The following is a 17523-nucleotide window of genomic DNA, read 5'->3' as shown; positions in this document are numbered from 1 at the left end:
AAAGGACTCCTGTTCCTATAAATCATTAAGAAAAAAGCTTACAATCTATTTTTTTTAATGAGGGAAATATTTGACCAAGCAATTCACAAAAGAAGATATACAGTTAGCCTATAATATGCAAAGATGTTCCACATCATTAGTCACCCACCAGTACAGCTAAAGTCAAAAGGACTGAAAACAGTGATACTATTGTTAGAGAGAATGTAGAACTATTGGAATTCTCATACATTGCTGGTAGAAATATAAATCAGTACTGCCATTTTGGAAAACTCTTAAGAATCTACCAAAGATAAATATATATGTAGAGAGATAGACAGAAAACATAAATGAGTATTTATGGCTATCAAAAACATGTCTAAGAATGTTTATTGTAGCATTACTCAAAATAGCCAAAAATTGAAACATTTCAAATACTCATTAATACTAACGTAGATAAATAAACTATGGCATAGTCATACAATGAATACTATCCAACTATCAGGAAGAGTACAAACTTCTATAATATGTGCAACAATATGGATGAATCTCAGACATAATGTTGTATGAAAGAAGACAAGTATAAAATAATATATATTGGGCAATTCCATTTATATGAAGTTCGAAAACAGGCAAAACAGATCTAAGTTGATAGAGATGAGAATGGTGGTTATCTTTGAAGGGAAGGGGAGTATCAACTAATTGGGGATTCAGTGGACCTTTCCAGGGTGGTGGAAACATTCTATATCTCTATATCTTATATATTAATATTTTATATCTTATGTATATCTTAGGTTAACATAAATGTATTTGTTCTTGTTGTTCAGTCACTAAGTCATATCCAACAGTGTGACCCCATGGACTGCAGCACACCAGGCCTCCCTGTACTAACTCCCCAGGTTTGCCCAGATTCATGTCCATTGAGTCGGTGGTGCTATCCAACCATCTCATCCTCTGCCACCCTCTTCTTTTACTCTTTCTGGAGCTATTAGTAACTCTCCTCTGCTCTTCCGCCATAGTATATTGGACACCTGCCAACCCGAGGGCTCATCTTTCTGTGTCATATCTTTTTGCTTTTTTATACAGTTGATGGGGTTCTCACGGCAAGAAAACCAGAGTGGTTTTCCATTCCCTTCCCCAGTGGACCATGTTTTGTCAGAACTCTCCACCATGACCCATGCGTCTTAGGTGGCCCTGCACAGCATGGCTCATAGCTTCATTGAGTTATGCAAGCCCCTTCACCACGACAAGGCTGTGATCCATGAAGGGGACACAAATGTATACATAGGTATAAATTCATTAAACTTTGTGTACTTTACAGTATATAAGTTATATCTCAATAAAAAAGAAATAAATAGGTACAGATAGTTACCAGTACTGCATTAGAGGATATGAAAAATAAACGAGATAATGAACATAAGTTCTTACCATACTGCTTGGTCTATAGAGAGTATTCAACTAGTATTGGCTATTAATTTGTGATTATTATGGCTGCTTTTGCTATCACTCTAAGCTATAACTGCCAGGAACATCTACTAGATCACTTTTTGTTTGTTTTACATAAAAGTAAACTTCTTGAAATAAGGATTGAGCCTCTGAATTCAGCTTCTAAGAACACTGCTCCAACCAACTTAACAGTATTAGTTACGTATACAGACATAGGAAACAAACTAATGGCTACCAAAGTGTTAAGAAAGGTGGGGGGATAAGTGAGGAGTTTGAGATTAACATATACACACTACTACATGTAAAATAGACAACCAACAAGGACCTACTGTCTAACACAGGGAACTATGCTCAATATTTTGTAATATCCTATAAGGGAAAAGAATCTGAAAAAGAATAGATATATATATGTAAGTATAACTAAATCACTTTGCTATACACCTGAAACTAACACAACCTTGTAAATCAACAAGCTTCAATTAATATATATAAATATATATTAATTATATATATAATTAACATATATATATATATATATATATATATATATATATATATATATAGGCTACCCAGAGGTAAAAGAATCTGCCTGCCAGTGCAGGAGACCTAGGAGACCTGGGTTTGATCCCTGGGTCAGGAAGATCCCCTGGAGTAGGAAATGACAACCCACTTCAGTATTCTTGCCTGGAAAATTCCAGGACAGCGGGACCTGGCAGGCTATAGTCCATAGTGTTGCAAAAAGTTAGACATGAATCAGCGACTGAGCACACAGATATGTATATATATTGGTTGTATATAAAAGGAGGCTTGTTATTATGGTAAAGTTTACTTATTTAGTGTAAAAATTTTAACTCCTAAAAATGCATTTAGCTCAAGAGTTTTGTTCCCTTTTAGAATTAAGAATTTTTTTAAAAATTACTTTGAAATGCATGAAAACATATTCAACCTGTTTAGTATAAAAAGAAATGAAAATCAAATTGACAATGAGGTACTGTATTACATCTGTCATATTGGCAAAAAACAATGGATGCTTAGGCTGGTAAAGGTACAGGGAAGCCAGCAATTTCTTACAAAGCTCTAAGAGTATTAATTTGTATAACCATCTGGAGGGCAATTTGGCAATGTGCATCACAAGCTTTTTGTCTCAACAATTTCTCTTCAAAGTTTAGGTCCTGAGGAAACTATAATACAAGTATACAGAGCTGTCTGTACACAGTGCTGTTTATTGAGTATATGCGAATTCAGTGGCATACAAACATGATTGCCTATATACTCTGTTGAATCTTCCTTTCTCATTCCTCAAAGGCACTGTCAGATATCAGAAGAAAGTCTGGTCTTATCTGCAACTTTAGGCTCTTATCCAACTGAACACTGCCTTCATCCTGGCTCAGATTGGACCACGGGAAGAGGCATAGCTTGCCCTTTCCTTCTTCCCCATTATATCATTTCTGATTCTTACCCTTTCCAATCTTTAGGGATGGGAGAAGGAATGGAAGGGAGGGCAAATACTTTGGTACTTAAGGACAACTATTGATGCCTTCTGCATGGTAGGTATCCAGATGCTTCTCAAAGACCATGAGTAAGGTCTCCACGTGGTTCAATTCTTCCTCAGTCCTGACCACTAAAGATCTACTCCTCAGGCTTACTGCCAGGGTCCTGATGATCAGCCCTCTTGTGTTTATACCAATAGCAAGGCTCAAGCCTGGCCACCTTTTCTCAGCTTCATCTCTGTCCAGCCTTCCTTTCCTCTACCTCACCTGGCATGAGAGACAGATCCCAAGGCCTAAAGTCGTTTGATGGGGGAATGAAATACCAGTGTCCCCTTGTTACATGCATATCTAGCTTTACTTATTTGTCTGGATTCAGAAGCCTCCAACCAGAAAAGAAACTTACAATGCCAGCAAGTCCTCCAATCCTTATACAGTCCAAGTGGTAGGTGATAGGGTGTTGGTAACAGGATAAGTCTACTATCTTTTTTTTAAATGCTACCAGTATGTGTCTGGGGGTTCTTTGAGGACCTTTTCTAAGGTACTGAATTACCTGATACCAATTGCTTTCAGTTTGGGGTTGTGGGCTTCATTCCCAGGTAAAAGAATTCCTACTCTATCTTTTTAACAATAGTAAAAGTGCAAACCAGAAATAACCTAAATATCAAAAGATTTGTTAAATATAGTATATCCATGTAAGTATACATCATTTGGTGTTATAAATTATGATCCAATTCTATCTATATTTATTGAAATGGAAAGATATTCTTGACACATTGCTAAGCAACAAATGTTAATAATAGAACATTATGTTTCTGTCTATTCATGCTGCTGCTGCTGAGTCGCTTCAGTTGTGTCCGACTCTGTGTGACCCCATAGACGGCATCTCACCAAGCTCCCTCATCCCTGGGATTCTCCAGGCAAGAACACTGGAGTGGGTTGCCATTTCCTTCTCCAATGCATGAAAGTGAAAAGTGAAAGTGAAGTCGCTCAGTCGTGTCCGACTCTTAGCGACCCCATGGACTGCAGCCTACCAGGCTCCTCCATCCATGGGATTTTCCAGGCAAGAGTACTGGAGTGGGGTGCCATTGCCTTCTCCACTGTCTATTCATATACACTATTATATACAATAATATGGAGTAATAGATATCGAAGCATAAGCGTCCAAGTCAAGGATCAGCAAACTGCTACCTGCAGGCTAAATCTAGCCTGCTGCCTCTTTATCTGAGTTTGTTCAATCACACGTGCTGCTGCCGCTAAGTCACGTCAGTCGTGTCTGACTCTATGCGACCCCACAGACGGCAGCCCACCAGGCTCCCCTGTCCCTGGGATTCTCCAGGCAAGAACACTGGAGTGGGTTGCCATAATCACATGTGCAGGTGGCTACTTTCCTGCTATTACAGCAAAGTTTAGCACAAGTTGAAACAGAGACTGTGTGGCTTAAAAGCTCACTATGTTTATTATCCGGTGCTTTACAGAAAAAAGTTTGTTGACTTTTATTTTAGATAATAGAATCATGGGCGATTTTAATTTTTTTAAATGTTTGTCTAACTTTATTTTCTATATCAAGCATTTATCATATAAAATACTGCATGTATCTGTTATTGATATCTGTTATCTGTTATTGAAGCCATTGACACCTGATTAGAAAAAAACTTTTATTTATAACATTAAACTCAAGAGTAAACCTTGTGTAAACCAAAAGTTGATTATAGCTTCCAAAGTTCTACTTCAAATAAGGTTTATGCTATAGTTAGAATATTAATTTGTTTTGAAAATCAAGACCTGTAAATGGACATGACTCTTCTAATTACCAACAGTATTAGTTTCTGAAAACTGATTTCAGAATTCTTACACGTTCTTTTCATCTTCCATGTCAGAGTATTTGTGCTCTGAGGCTGTATATAAGTAAAATAGTGTTAAGCTGGGTCAATTCGAGTAAAATTTTTGGAGTAAAAAAAATAGTGAAACATAAGTATTGAAAACTGATTTCTTTCACCTGGTTTATCAACTGGAGATTAAAACATTCCAAAAAGAGAGATTTTCAAAATGTTTTGAGCTTTGGAAAATAAGTGAATCAGAGTGGGACCTTTCAAGAAAGCTACTTTGAAAAACTAAATTCATTTGGATGCATAAATTATGGATATTTGTTATAAAGGGCAATTCTGATGCAGCTCAGCAAATTTTACTTCAAAATCCTGCAGGATAAAACCTTAAGAAAGGAGTTTGAGTAATCAGGAAATAATTAAGACAGTCAGAAAACCTGCTAATTAACATTAGGTGAGGGAATACTTGAAACTGGAACTCATATTAACCAGAAGTTCCAGATGACATGCATCTTTATTAAAAGAAACAGAAGTAAACAGTTCATTAATTAAACTTTCAAATACACAAAATAAGAAGGCTGTAAAAATGTCAGTAAGGGAAGAGAAATAACACACTTTGATAAAAATATCTAACAATTAAAATGAGAATAATAAAATTAGGCTTTGATGCTTATAAGTATACATATCCAAAAACAAAGTCAGAATTTAAACTATTGCTCAGAGACTTTCCTGCCGCAGAATCCCCTGAATATGATGACACCATTTACACATTTCCAAAGTCAATATGTTCCTAATATTCTCAAAGTTTAAGACTCTAGTCTATCTAGGGCATGCAAACTAAAACATAAATTATCTAAATGTGAACCGTGTAAATCTTAAACACTCTATAACTTTTTAAAAGGGAAACAGCTATTCATAGTATCTACTTTCGGAGAAGGCGATGGCACCCCACTCCAGTACTCTTGCCTGGAGAATCCCATGGACGGAGGGGCCTGGTGGGCTGCAGTCCATGGGGTCGCTAAGAGTCGGACCCGACTGAGCGACTTGACTTTCCACTTTCATGCATTGGAGAGGGAAATGGCAACCCACTCCAGTGTTCTTGCCTGGAGAATCCCAGGGACAGGGGAGCCTGGTGGGCTGCCGTCTATGGGGTTGCACAGAGTCGGAGACGACTGACGCGACTTAGCAGCAGTATCTACTTTAATAGTTTTAAAATATTCTCTGCCTTCTGACTCAATCCATCCTTATATCTCCCATTACACCTGTTGCCCTTTTCTGTGCTGACCTACCAGGTACTCACCAGGAAACTCCACGCTTTCCAACAGCTAAACATTCCCTCACATTTCCACTTCTAACCATTCACTCCCTGCTCCTTTCCACTCCATTCCATGCTTATCTAAATCTGATCTTCAAAACTCATCTTCAAAACCTAGACAGAATGTCACTTCCTTAATGAAAAATTCCTTCCTAACCAAACATGCTGCTGCTGTTAAGTCACTTCAGCCGTGTCCGACTCTGTGCGACCCCATAGACGGCAGCCCACCAGGCTCCCCCGTCCCCGGGATTCTTCAGGCAAGAACACTGGAGTGGGTTGCCATTTCCTTCTCCAATTAACCAAACATAATTACTTTCAATTCTAGATTCCCATGCCTCTTGCCAGTTTGTGTCATAAATTAGAGATCTCTGAGTGAATTTCTTATATCCGCTGCTAAGCTATTACTTTTTTAAAGTCTGTGCTATGCTTGAAGTTAAGTTGCTCAGTCAGGTCCGACTCTTTGTGACTCCATGGACTGTAGCCCACCAGGCTCCTCTGTTCAGGGGGATTCTCCAGGCAAGAATACTGGAGTGGGTTGCCATGACCTCCTCCAGGGAATCTTCCCAACCCAGGGATCAAACCCAGGTCTCCTGCATTGCAGGCAGATTCTTTATCATCTGAGCCACCAGCAAAGCCCAAGAACACTAAAGTGGGTAGCCTCTCCCTTCTCCAGTGGATCTTCCCGACCCAGGAATCAAACCAGGGTCTCCTGCATTGTAGGCAGATTCTTTACCAGCTGAGCTACCAGGGAAGCCCTTTTTAAAGTCTGTACCTACTTTATTTATCAGAACTATGCTCTTCAGTAACTAGCACACTGTCAGCAGTTAGCATATTATAAATACGCACTTGTTAATGAGTAAATGACCTCTTTTGAAAAGGAGATGTAAAAAGGAAATCTGTGTACTTTTTTCTTAAAGAAATAGGGACACAGAGGAAAAAGATATAGTTTTGTCCATCTTCTCAATGTAGCTTGAATCAGATGATTGTTGAATACCATAAATATTTTTAAGGCAAACATGCTTTAAAACTAACCTATAATTGTAAAACAAAGAAACAGCTTTTTCACATCTCCAGGTGACTAATGTATGCCTCTTATAATGTTAATGCCACGTGAAGTCCTCTCTGTGCAGGAAGATTAATACATTACATGGTGAATAGTTACAGAAAAGATCATGCTCATTGATGCTACCTACTAATCTGTGGGGCATTTTCGAATATTAATGAGCCCCCATTGCCACATTTTTAAGGTAGAAATAATCTTTAGCCTTACGTTTTTCACAAGTTTGTTGTAAGAGATTAAAAGATAATGTAAGTGATTGTACTTAGTAAATTATAAAGTTCTATGTAAGAATATAGGAGGGAAGTCAACATAAGGGAAATTAAAATAATATGGATAAAAGACAGAATGAGTGACGACTAAATGACTAAAACACGTCAGATTCTTTAGGAATTTATATAAATATTTTATGAATTGCTTGAAGCCAAGAAGGATTTTGCTACACGCAATAACTTAAGCTCCCATCACAAGAAACTGAGTAATACCGTAGGAACAAATCTTAAAAGATTACTGAATTATTTCACTGCTTTGTATCATTCAGTCACTAAGTCATGTCTGACTCTATGCAGCCCCATGGACTGCAGCACACCAGGCTTCCCCGTCCTTCACTATCTCCTGGAGTTTGCTCCAGCTCATGTCCATTGAGTTAATGAAGCCAGCCAACCATCTCATCCTTTGTTGCCCCCTTCTCCTCCTACCTTCAATCTTTCCCAGCATCAGTGTCTTTTCCAATGACTCTGCTCTTCACATCAGGTGACCAAAGTATTGGAGCTTCAGCATCAGTCCTTCTAGTGAATATTTTAGTCCTGATTTCCTTTAGGATTGACTGGCTGATCTCCTTGCTGTCCAAGGGACTCTCAAGAATCTTCTTCAATACCACAGTTCAAAAGCATTGATTCTTTGGCACTCAGCCTTCTTTATGCCCCAACTCTCACATTGATACATGACTACTGGAAAAAGCATAGCTTTGACTCTATGGACCTTTGTTGGCAAAGTAATGTCTCTGCTTTTTCATATGCTGTCAAGGTTTGTCATAGCTTTTCTTCCAAAGAGCAAGCATCTTTTAATTTCATGGCTTCAGTAACCATCCACATTGATTTTGGAGTCCAGGAAAATAAAGTCTGTCACTGTTTCCCCATCCATTTGCCATGAAGTGATGGGACTGGATGCTATGATCTTAGTTTTTTGAATGTTGCTTTTTAAGCCAGCTTTTTCATTCTCTTTCACTTTCATCAAGAGCCTCTTTAGTTCCTCTTCGCTTTCTGCCATTATTATCTGCATATCTGCTTTGTGAGTTCTAGAAAATTGCAAATTCAATCTGAGGGATCCTTATAGACAAGAGAATACCAGACTTGAAGTAATCTTCAATCTAACTTACTTACTATTACCATTTAGGAAGACTGATTTACTTCCTTCACTCATACTATTTGAGGTCAGTTTAGTAAAAGCCTGAGATCTTTTCCATCATACTTCATGGTATCCTGAAGTTTTAATAAACTCTCTAAAAAGGACTAGAGATTGTGGAAACCAAGGATTAAAAGGGATCTGAGCATTCCTTTATTCCAAACACCACCCAGGTGTTGAAATGTATCTACAGTATCCCTGCTGTGTCTAGTCTTGACCTTGATGAATCCAACTCGGGAAAAGAGATGGAAATCAACTGCTGATCCCTAAATCAATTAAGCAGAAATACCATCTCCCCTCATTTTTGATGTGTGTGGAAGTGTTGGTTTGCCCCAAATACAGAAGAGACACCCAGAACCTTATCATTCCTTCATCCTTCCTTCCTTCCTTCTTGGTCATCCAAGTCCGTGGTACATGGTTAGGGCAATTACATAAATTTTCAGTTTTAATTCCCTTTCTCTCTTAATGAGAGTTTATCAGCATACCTACAGACATTTTCTAAGAGCAAGGCTCTACTAGGATTAAACTTGTGACGAATTTTGTACTTGCCTTAGAAGCTCCACCTTCTTTCTCAAAGGAGCCACTGAATAGAGTCTGTCTTGAATAACAAATGAACCCCAAAGTGTTAGACTCTGTTAAAGTCACTTTGACCCCTCTTATAGCCTGCACATGGGCCTTGAGGATTATAAACATTAAGTACCTACATGATCAAAATTCCAAGACATCTATAAATGATTTGGCTAATCCTCATACTGTGCTTCTGGTTAATGTCATTATTTAAAACTTATGATTCAGACTGGCAGTAGTTAATAAGTATAATGAGTAGAATCTTTGAATCTTTTATTTGGGGTAAACTGCATTGCTATTCAAAGAGCAGCAAAAACTTAACCAATCATAACCAAAATTAACTATGTTTCTTCCCTCCCCTCTGCCCTATTCCCTAAGGTTAAAATTTTAACTTGGTATAAAAATTGAATTTTAACTTTATGTTCTCCATGTCATAATTAAAACATGAGTAGTCAAATGAAACTGCCATTGCATGTCTTATTTCCTGTTACCATCATATCATTTAATCAGATTGGAAGGTAGCTGGTTTCCCTATATATTAAAGGGACAAAATTTATAACTCAGGGGTATCAGACAGAAAGTTACCTGCTGCAAGTGGGAGAACAAAGTCATGTTTCAGGAGTCATCATGACCTTGCAGTGATCTGATATGGGAACTGAAGCCATGGAGTTCTTTCTTCAATCAATCTCAACGAAAATCTGCACCACACACACACACACACACACACACACACACGAACTACATATAGAAAACAAACTTCTGCCTGCCAGAGGGAAAGGTGGGGGGTAGGGAAGAATAAATTAGGAGTTTGGGATTAACATATACACAAACTACCATAGATAAAAGAGATAAACAACAAGGATCTACTGTATGGCACAGGAAACTCTACTCAGTATTCTGTAATAACCTATATGGAAAAGAACCTGAAAAAGGATGGATATATGTATAACTGAATCACTTTGCTGTATGCTGCTGCTGCTGCTAAGTCACTTCAGTCTTGTCCGACTCTGTGCAACCCCAGAGATGGCAGCCCACCAGGCTCCCCCGTCCCTGGGATTCTCCAGGCAAGAACACTGGAGTGGGTTGCCATTTCCTTCTCCAATGTATGAAAGTGAAAACTGAAAGTGAAGTCACTCCGTCATGTCCGACCCTCAGCAACCCCATGGACTGCGGCCCACCAGGCTTCTCCATCCATGGGATTTTCCAGGCAAGAGTACTGGAGCGGGGTGCCACTTGCTGTATACTTGAAACTAAAACAACATTGTAAATCAACTATACTCCAATATAAAATAAAATTTTTTCAAAAACTACATGCATAAATCAGATTTTTATTTTTAATTCCTTTATGTCAATTTGTCTGTCCTTATGGTATATGAGGCCTTAACATTGTCTCTGTGTGTCTCTCTTAGAAGAAAAAGGGAAGTTAAAAGGCAGCATTTCCAATCAAGTATCAAGCTCTGAAGGTGGCTTATTTCTTCCCAAGCCTGGCACAGCAGCCCTGCCACCTGCAGCAGCCACTTCTCCCTCCAAGAGCACGAATGGAGCGCCTGGTACTGTTTCAGAATCAGAAGAAGAAAAAGCCAAAAAACTGCTTTATTGTTCACTATGCAAAGTGGCTGTGAACTCCCTGTCACAGCTAGAGGCACACAACACAGGTTAGCAGCTACTGTTTGAATTTAAATAATGTTCTTAACAAGATCCATCTTTTCCCATCAGAATACCTTATCCTTTGTTGTTCAGACATTAGGTTTGTTCGGTCTTCTCTACTTTTTTGATTCAAAGGAGTGATTTTAAGAAAGTATGGTATAACAACTTTAGAAACAGCAAGGCAGAAGCAGCTTGGAGATAAAATTTGTTCTCTTCTTTATTTTCTCAAAAGCATCTAGTACTTCCCCAAACTCATTATGATGAAATGACAGAAATGAAGACAAATCTCTCTCTATGCACAAGGTTCACTGCAACACACTCCTAAGAGAAAAAAAATGGAAGCAACCTAAAAGTCCCTCAGCAGGGAAATGTTGAACGAATTATAGTAACCCAGGATGATAGAATATATCACTCAGCCATTACAGTAAAATTACAAGAAAATATGATTTGATGTGTGAAATTTTTAGGATATTTAATTTGCATGATCCCAATTTTGAAAACATATTTTTTTAGTATACTAAGAAAAGAAACGGAAAAGAAATACACTAAAATTATAACAGTGGTTATCTCTGGGTGGTGAAAATAGAGGTAATGTTTATTTTCTTATGCTTCTCTATATTTTCATATTCTCTTTATTATATACTCATGGTTTCCTTTTTTTTTTTCAATGAAAATATGTTAAATCTATGTGAATGCCAAGTCGCTTCAGCTGTGTCCAACTCTTTGCGACCGTGGGGACCTAGCCCATGAGGCTTCTCTGTCCATGGGATTCTCCAGGCAAGAATCCTCGAATGGGTTGCCATGCCCTCCTCCAGGGGATCTTCCCAACCCAGGGATGGAACCTGAGTCTCCTGCAGCTCCTGCATTGGCAGGCAGTTTCTTTACCACTAGCGCCACCTGGGAAGCACCAGATTAGCATTAAAAAAGTCATTTCAAAAAGTTTTGGGAAATGCAACCTAAAGATAAACTTTTCAAGAGCTTCATATAGTTCTTAAATAGCTATTTACTATATGTTTCTTTCTGTCTTAGGATCAAAACACAAGACTATGGTTGAAGCTCGTAATGGAGCTGGTCCAATTAAGTCCTATCCAAGACCTGGATCAAGATTAAAGATGCAGAATGGCAGTAAGGGGTCAGGACTACAGAACAAGACATTTCATTGTGAAATCTGTGATGTTCACGTTAATTCAGAAATTCAACTCAAACAGGTAACGTACCCTGAATTAGTAGTCACTGTTGCTTGGGTATCCTTTTGACTGTATCCCTGGTCTATATTAATGGTTCTCACTGTGCTCACAGTTAAATTTCCTGACCTTATAGGATGCCTATGATATACAACATGGAAGTGCTATGTGGAAGAAAAAGTTAGTACTAAATATCTGTGCCTACTAATACTACAGGCTTCCCTGTGGCTCAGATGGTAAAGAATCTGTCTGCAATGAGGGGGACCTGAGTTTGATCTCTCTGTTGGGAAGATCCCCTGGAGGAGGGCATGGCAACCCATTCCAGCATTCTTGCCAGGAGAATCCTGTGGACAGAGGAGCCTGGTGGGTTACAGTCCATGGGGTCACAAAGAGTCGGACATGACTGAGCAACTAATGCTTTACTTTTCACTTACTATTACCACATGTCAGATTCCAGGCTTGGTGTTAGAGACCAAGGAGCACTGCGGTCACTTGGAACTTACAGCTGAACAGGGACTTCTAAGATAGGAGAGGTTCAGTCTGTCTTCCAAGGACCCAAAGTCTGCTTAGGGAGACAGATTCATCAGTCACTGTGGTGCATGCATGCCTGTTCAGTCCCATCCGACTCTTTGCTACCCTTTGGACTGTATCCCGCCAGGCTCCTCTGTCCATGGGATTCTCCAGGCAAGAACACTGGAGTGGGTTGCCATGTCCTCCTCCAGGGGATCTTCCCAACCCAGGGATCAAACCTGTGTCTCTTACATCACCTACATTGGCAGGCATATTCTTTACCACTAGTGCCATCTGGGAAACCCCTAGTCACAGTGTTAATACCAGGCAAAGTTCAAGGAGTGCCACAGAGAAAGGGAAGGGAGAGAGGTGTTGCAATATAATGCGGAGCAAATCTTAATTCAGAGAGAGTGGTGATCTTACCCACACCACCACAGAACCAGGGACCTGGAACTGGGAGTGGAGGAACCAGCTCTTCACCTGATCTCAGTATGTCCTATTTCCAGGAACCAGACATATTTTTCTGTCTAAGAAATACATTTTACATAGCATAAGACTCACACATCCATTCAGCTAACGCATCAAACTTTTTTCAGCACATTTCTAGCCGAAGGCATAAGGATCGAGTTGCTGGGAAGCCATTAAAGCCGAAATACAGCCCTTATAACAAACTCCAGCGGAGCCCAAGCATTTTAGCAGTAAGTTCACCTTGCCTGCTCACCTGTCTTGTGGGGCAGCCTTGCTGGCTGGGGCAGAGACTGTGGGTAAGGAGGGTCTAGGGACTAATTGGTTCTGAAAGCATTTTGACTTTAAATAGCCCTCATAGAGAGGAAATTTAGAAGGAACTCAGTCCCTTCTATAGGACACCTTGAAGATAGATTGTTTAGAAGAAAGAAACTGAACCTCTGTAAGGGCCAGTACCTTACTGTTCACAGGACCTTTTCTGAAGATTCCCTTCGTTAGCATATAAAGAAAAGTCAAGTCTTGGGAAGAAGGGCAGTGATGCCGGAGGAATCTTGGAGCATTTTAGGGAAAAGGGACTGCTTTCCAAAAACGAAGTGCATCTATTTAATATCCTCCTCCTTTCTGGGGTGTTTTTCTCTTTTTCCAGAAAGCACATGGGTTGTGTATATTCCTCTCTCTTTCCCTGTCTAGCAGGCATGTTGAGAGTCAGCCTGTCTTACCTGCTCTCAGTATGTGCTATTTTTAGTTTCTTTGCAAAAATATCAATGGGTTCCACCAACAGATGTCATATAAATACCCAGATGGAAGGATTTCCTAGTCTCCCTGGGACTTAGCCCAATGTGGTGGTCTGTCTGAGGCTGAAAGCTGGGATTGGCCAGCTGGAGGTGATACTGACATTACCCCCAGCTTTTCCGAAGCTCCATGGATGCTGCAAGCAGGTGTTACGAGCATTAAGCAAATCCAGCTTGCAAAGCTCCTCCTGATTGCAAAAGAGAGGGATTAAGGATTGATTTCTTACTTCACAGGAAGAGTCCACCTGGGATTCCTTTTAAATAGAGATAGTTTCTAGCCCACTTACAATCATTACCAATGACAACTCTGAGTTAGCTGCAGATTTTCAGGGAATAGTTTTTAAGTAGCCAGAGAGGCATAAACTGACTATATCTTCTTGACTCCTCATGGGTCCCCAGTGTCCCGAACTCCAGTTACCTCAACCCAGTGCAGCTTTTTTAATGTGAGGTGAAGGGTAAGGCACATTCTCTTAAAAGCCTCATTGTGGCTTAAGATAAGCCAGAATTTTGAATGGAGCTCCTCCACACTCTACACAGGAAACCTTCTGGGTATATTTGGTTTTTCCTTGTGAGCAGCAGCATAAAATAGCTTCAGTATCTATTCATAGAGGCTTTCCCCTGAACCTAGTGCCCAGGGGCAAGGACCACCAGACAAGAGTTGAAATGGAAACAAATTATAGTTAAGGTATGCCAAGAGACTTTGAAACCAGCTTTGTGAAAATAATCTAGACAGGTCAAGATTTTTAAATTTTGACTTCTGAATGTTGGTTTTTACTTACGAAAACATATCAGCGCTGCCACCATTCAAAACTCTCTCCCCACCCCACTCCTGGTTTTCTCCCTCTCCTAGGCAAAACTTGCATTCCAGAAGGATATGATGAAGCCCCTGGCCCCGGCCTTCCTGTCCTCGCCCCTGGCGGCGGCGGCGGCCGTGTCCTCTGCGCTGTCTCTGCCGCCCCGGCCGTCGGCCTCGCTCTTCCAGGCTGCAGCCATCCCTCCCGCTCTGCTGAGGCCGGGCCACGGCCCCATCCGCGCGACCCCCGCCTCCATCCTCTTCGCCCCGTACTGATGTTCCGCAAGCCCCCAGACGGTTGAGGCAGTAGGGAAGTAGAGCAGGAAAGCCAAAAAAGGATTCAGCAATTCGAGCATTTTGAGTTGCAGTGCCGCACCCAGCTGCAGAATGCAGCATCTGACTCCAAAGAGAAAGTCACTGAGATTCAAAAGTGTTTTTTTGGGGGGCGCTCCTGTAATTTCGGAATCTGAGCAGCACAAGCTTTGTCTCTCTCTTTCCTCCCCTTGCCCTAACCCATTCAATTTGTGTATTTGAAATACTGAGTTTCTTGCAAATGTGTTTGTCAGAAAAAAATATATATGTGCGTATATATCATTCTCTGACAATTTCTCCATGGGTGTGATCTGGCTTAGAAACAATATGGAATATTTTCCTGACAGACTTGAAAACTAGGGTCTTCCTCACACGTCTGTAAATAATCCTGGAATCCAACTGGGCACATTCTAGTGTGGAACAAAACTAGATGAACACAAGTGCTTGCTTGTGGATACCATCTTACCAACGGATCACCGCGTTTTCCTTCTGGTGTACTCTTGTTGACAGGGATCGTGTACTGTTTTAGACCCAAGTGCTGTTGTATCCTGTGTAGTACTAGATCTGTATTTCTTGTCTGAATTAACACTTTTAGTTGCTGTGTAAATGTTAGGAGGCAAAGTAGCTTTGAATTTTCTCTTTGAGAGAACAAAAGATAATGTATTTTCTTTGTTTTACATTTTATTTGGTGATATTTAAACAAAATAGAAAGCCATATAACATAGCTCTGATTACTACCTGTCCGCTATTTTTGTTTAACTTATTTTGGAGCTTCCTCACCAGTTTTGAGTTGCTAAGCAAATGTATACAAACAGAAAAAGAGCTTCCTAAATTGCACATTTTTGCACCTCTCGTGCACTCTGCAAGAAGACAATAAATCTATGTATTTCTATGTCATTATCTTCATTTTTAACCTGTTTTCATTTGTAATGATGCTACATAATTTTGTGGCTCCCTAATGCAATAATGTACAGAAGATAAAAAAAAAATTTATAATTGAACAATCTGTCTTTCTGTTCACTGAATCTGTTGCAGGTTATGCTCCCATGCCCCCGTTTCTAAGCTGATATCAACAAGACTGGAATGTTTGTGATATCAGGGGCAAGAGGTATAAGACAGCAAAATAAAATGAACTCTTTTAGAGCATCTATATCTGCAATCTGTAAATGGTAAAATGTCTGTGTATTTTTTTAAATGTACCTTTTCAATAAAAGTACAAAAAATAAAATCTGTTTATTTTCAAAGTTATTTTCTCCTGAGACACCTCCAATTTGAACTCATCTGATGAAGGATTTTCAGTAGGTGTAAAGATTGCTTCTAACGTATTTAGCATTTTCACTTCTTATTTTCAGCATATTTATTTGTCATGTTTATTCATTACTGTTCACAGCATCTGCATGAAGTGAGACTTTACTGCTGTTTTCCCTCTGAATCTCTAAGAAGTTGGACCAGAGTTGTAAGTGTGACCCAAAATCACAGTAGCAGCCTGCCAAAAATGTTGACATAGTTTTTAAACATTCCCTGAGTCTTCTAAATCCCAAACTCATCTTTTATTCAAGTCCAACACAATAATGATCTCCTTTTAGAGGAACTGATTCCACTCTCCCCTTTGACCTTCTCTAATCAGCCAACCCCTCTTTTCTTCCACTTCATTCCGTTTTTAAGTGTAAAGAGCAATACATCCTGGTTTTTTCTGGTTATCTGCTTAATTAGCTGCTCTAATACATAGTAGCTTAAGATAAAACCATTTTATCGTATCACAGTCTCGGGGGCCAGTAATTCTATCAAGGCTCGGCTGGGCTGTTCTGTTCCTGAGTCCTCAATAAAAGATCCCTGGATAGTATTTGGCTGGTAGGAGGCCAAAACAGCTTTGCTTGTATGTCTGCCTAGATGGAGGGACTGGGAAGCTAGACTCTACTGGAACAGTTCAAGGGCCTTTGGGTGGTCTTCCCAGCTAAGTGGTCTCAGGTAGTTATCTAGTAATTCAGGGCTCCCAGAGAGAGCATTTGAAGAAGTTCTAGGTGGAAGTCAAAAGACTTCTTATAAAATTGTCTCAAAACTCCCAGCATGTCACTTATGCTGTATTCTATTGATCAAGCAAGTCCCTGAGATCAATCTAGATTCAAAGAGAAGGAGATTATTCACTTTGAGAAAAGAATTTTTGGCCATCTTTAATCTACTAATCTGTTATAGAATTTTGAGGGAAGTGGTAGTAGCATGGTGATCCAACCAGTCCCTCCTAAAGGAAATCAGTCCTGGGTGTTCATTGGAAGGACTGATGTTGAAGCTGAAACTCCAATACTTTGGCCACCTGACGCGAAGAGCTGACTCATTTGAAAAGACCCTGATGTTGGGAAAGATTGAAGGCAGGAGGAGAAGGGGACGACAGAGGATGCGATGGTTAGATGGCGTCACCGACTCAATGGACATGAGTTTGGGTAAACTCAGGGAGTTGGTGATGGACAGGGAGGCCTGGCATGCTGCAGTTCATGGGGTCACAAAGAGTCGGACACAACTGAGCGACTGAACTGAACTGAACTGGTAGTAGCTTTATAGCTATTGTGCTCAGTCATGTCCAACTCTCTGCGGCCCCATGGACTGTAGCCCGCCAGGCTCCTCTGTCCATGAAATTTTCCAGGCAAGAGTACTGGAATGGGTTGCCACTTCCTACCAAGGGATCTTCCCAACCCAGGGATTGAAACCGCATCTCTTGTGCCTTCTGTATTGGTGGATTCTTTACCAC

General features: G+C 40.0%; 1 protein-coding gene across 10 annotated transcripts in view; it reads left to right on the top strand.

Annotated features, from left to right (window-relative positions):
* The window catches only part of ZNF385B (zinc finger protein 385B), a 491813-nt gene extending 475805 nt beyond the window's left edge, over positions 1-16008 (top strand). For 9 of the 10 annotated variants that reach the window (XM_086361045.1, XM_086361044.1, XM_086361047.1 and 6 more), the window contains 4 exons: positions 10488-10733; positions 11755-11933; positions 13016-13117; positions 14526-16008. In XM_086361045.1, the coding sequence (XP_086217171.1) occupies positions 10488-10733; positions 11755-11933; positions 13016-13117; positions 14526-14744 (746 nt within the window). In that variant the 3' untranslated portion in view covers positions 14745-16008. The other variant, XR_015148547.1, reaches the window with a different exon arrangement.
* Positions 16009-17523: the final 1515 nt, after the last annotated feature.

The sequence above is a fragment of the Bos grunniens genome, chromosome 2 (genome assembly GCF_055505025.1).
Source record: "Bos grunniens cultivar Pamir isolate PY7600 chromosome 2, Bosgru_T2T1.0, whole genome shotgun sequence".
Classification (NCBI taxonomy): domain Eukaryota; kingdom Metazoa; phylum Chordata; class Mammalia; order Artiodactyla; family Bovidae; genus Bos; species Bos grunniens.
Note: the sequence above shows the minus strand (reverse complement) of the source record. Positions and strands in the feature narration are given on the sequence as shown.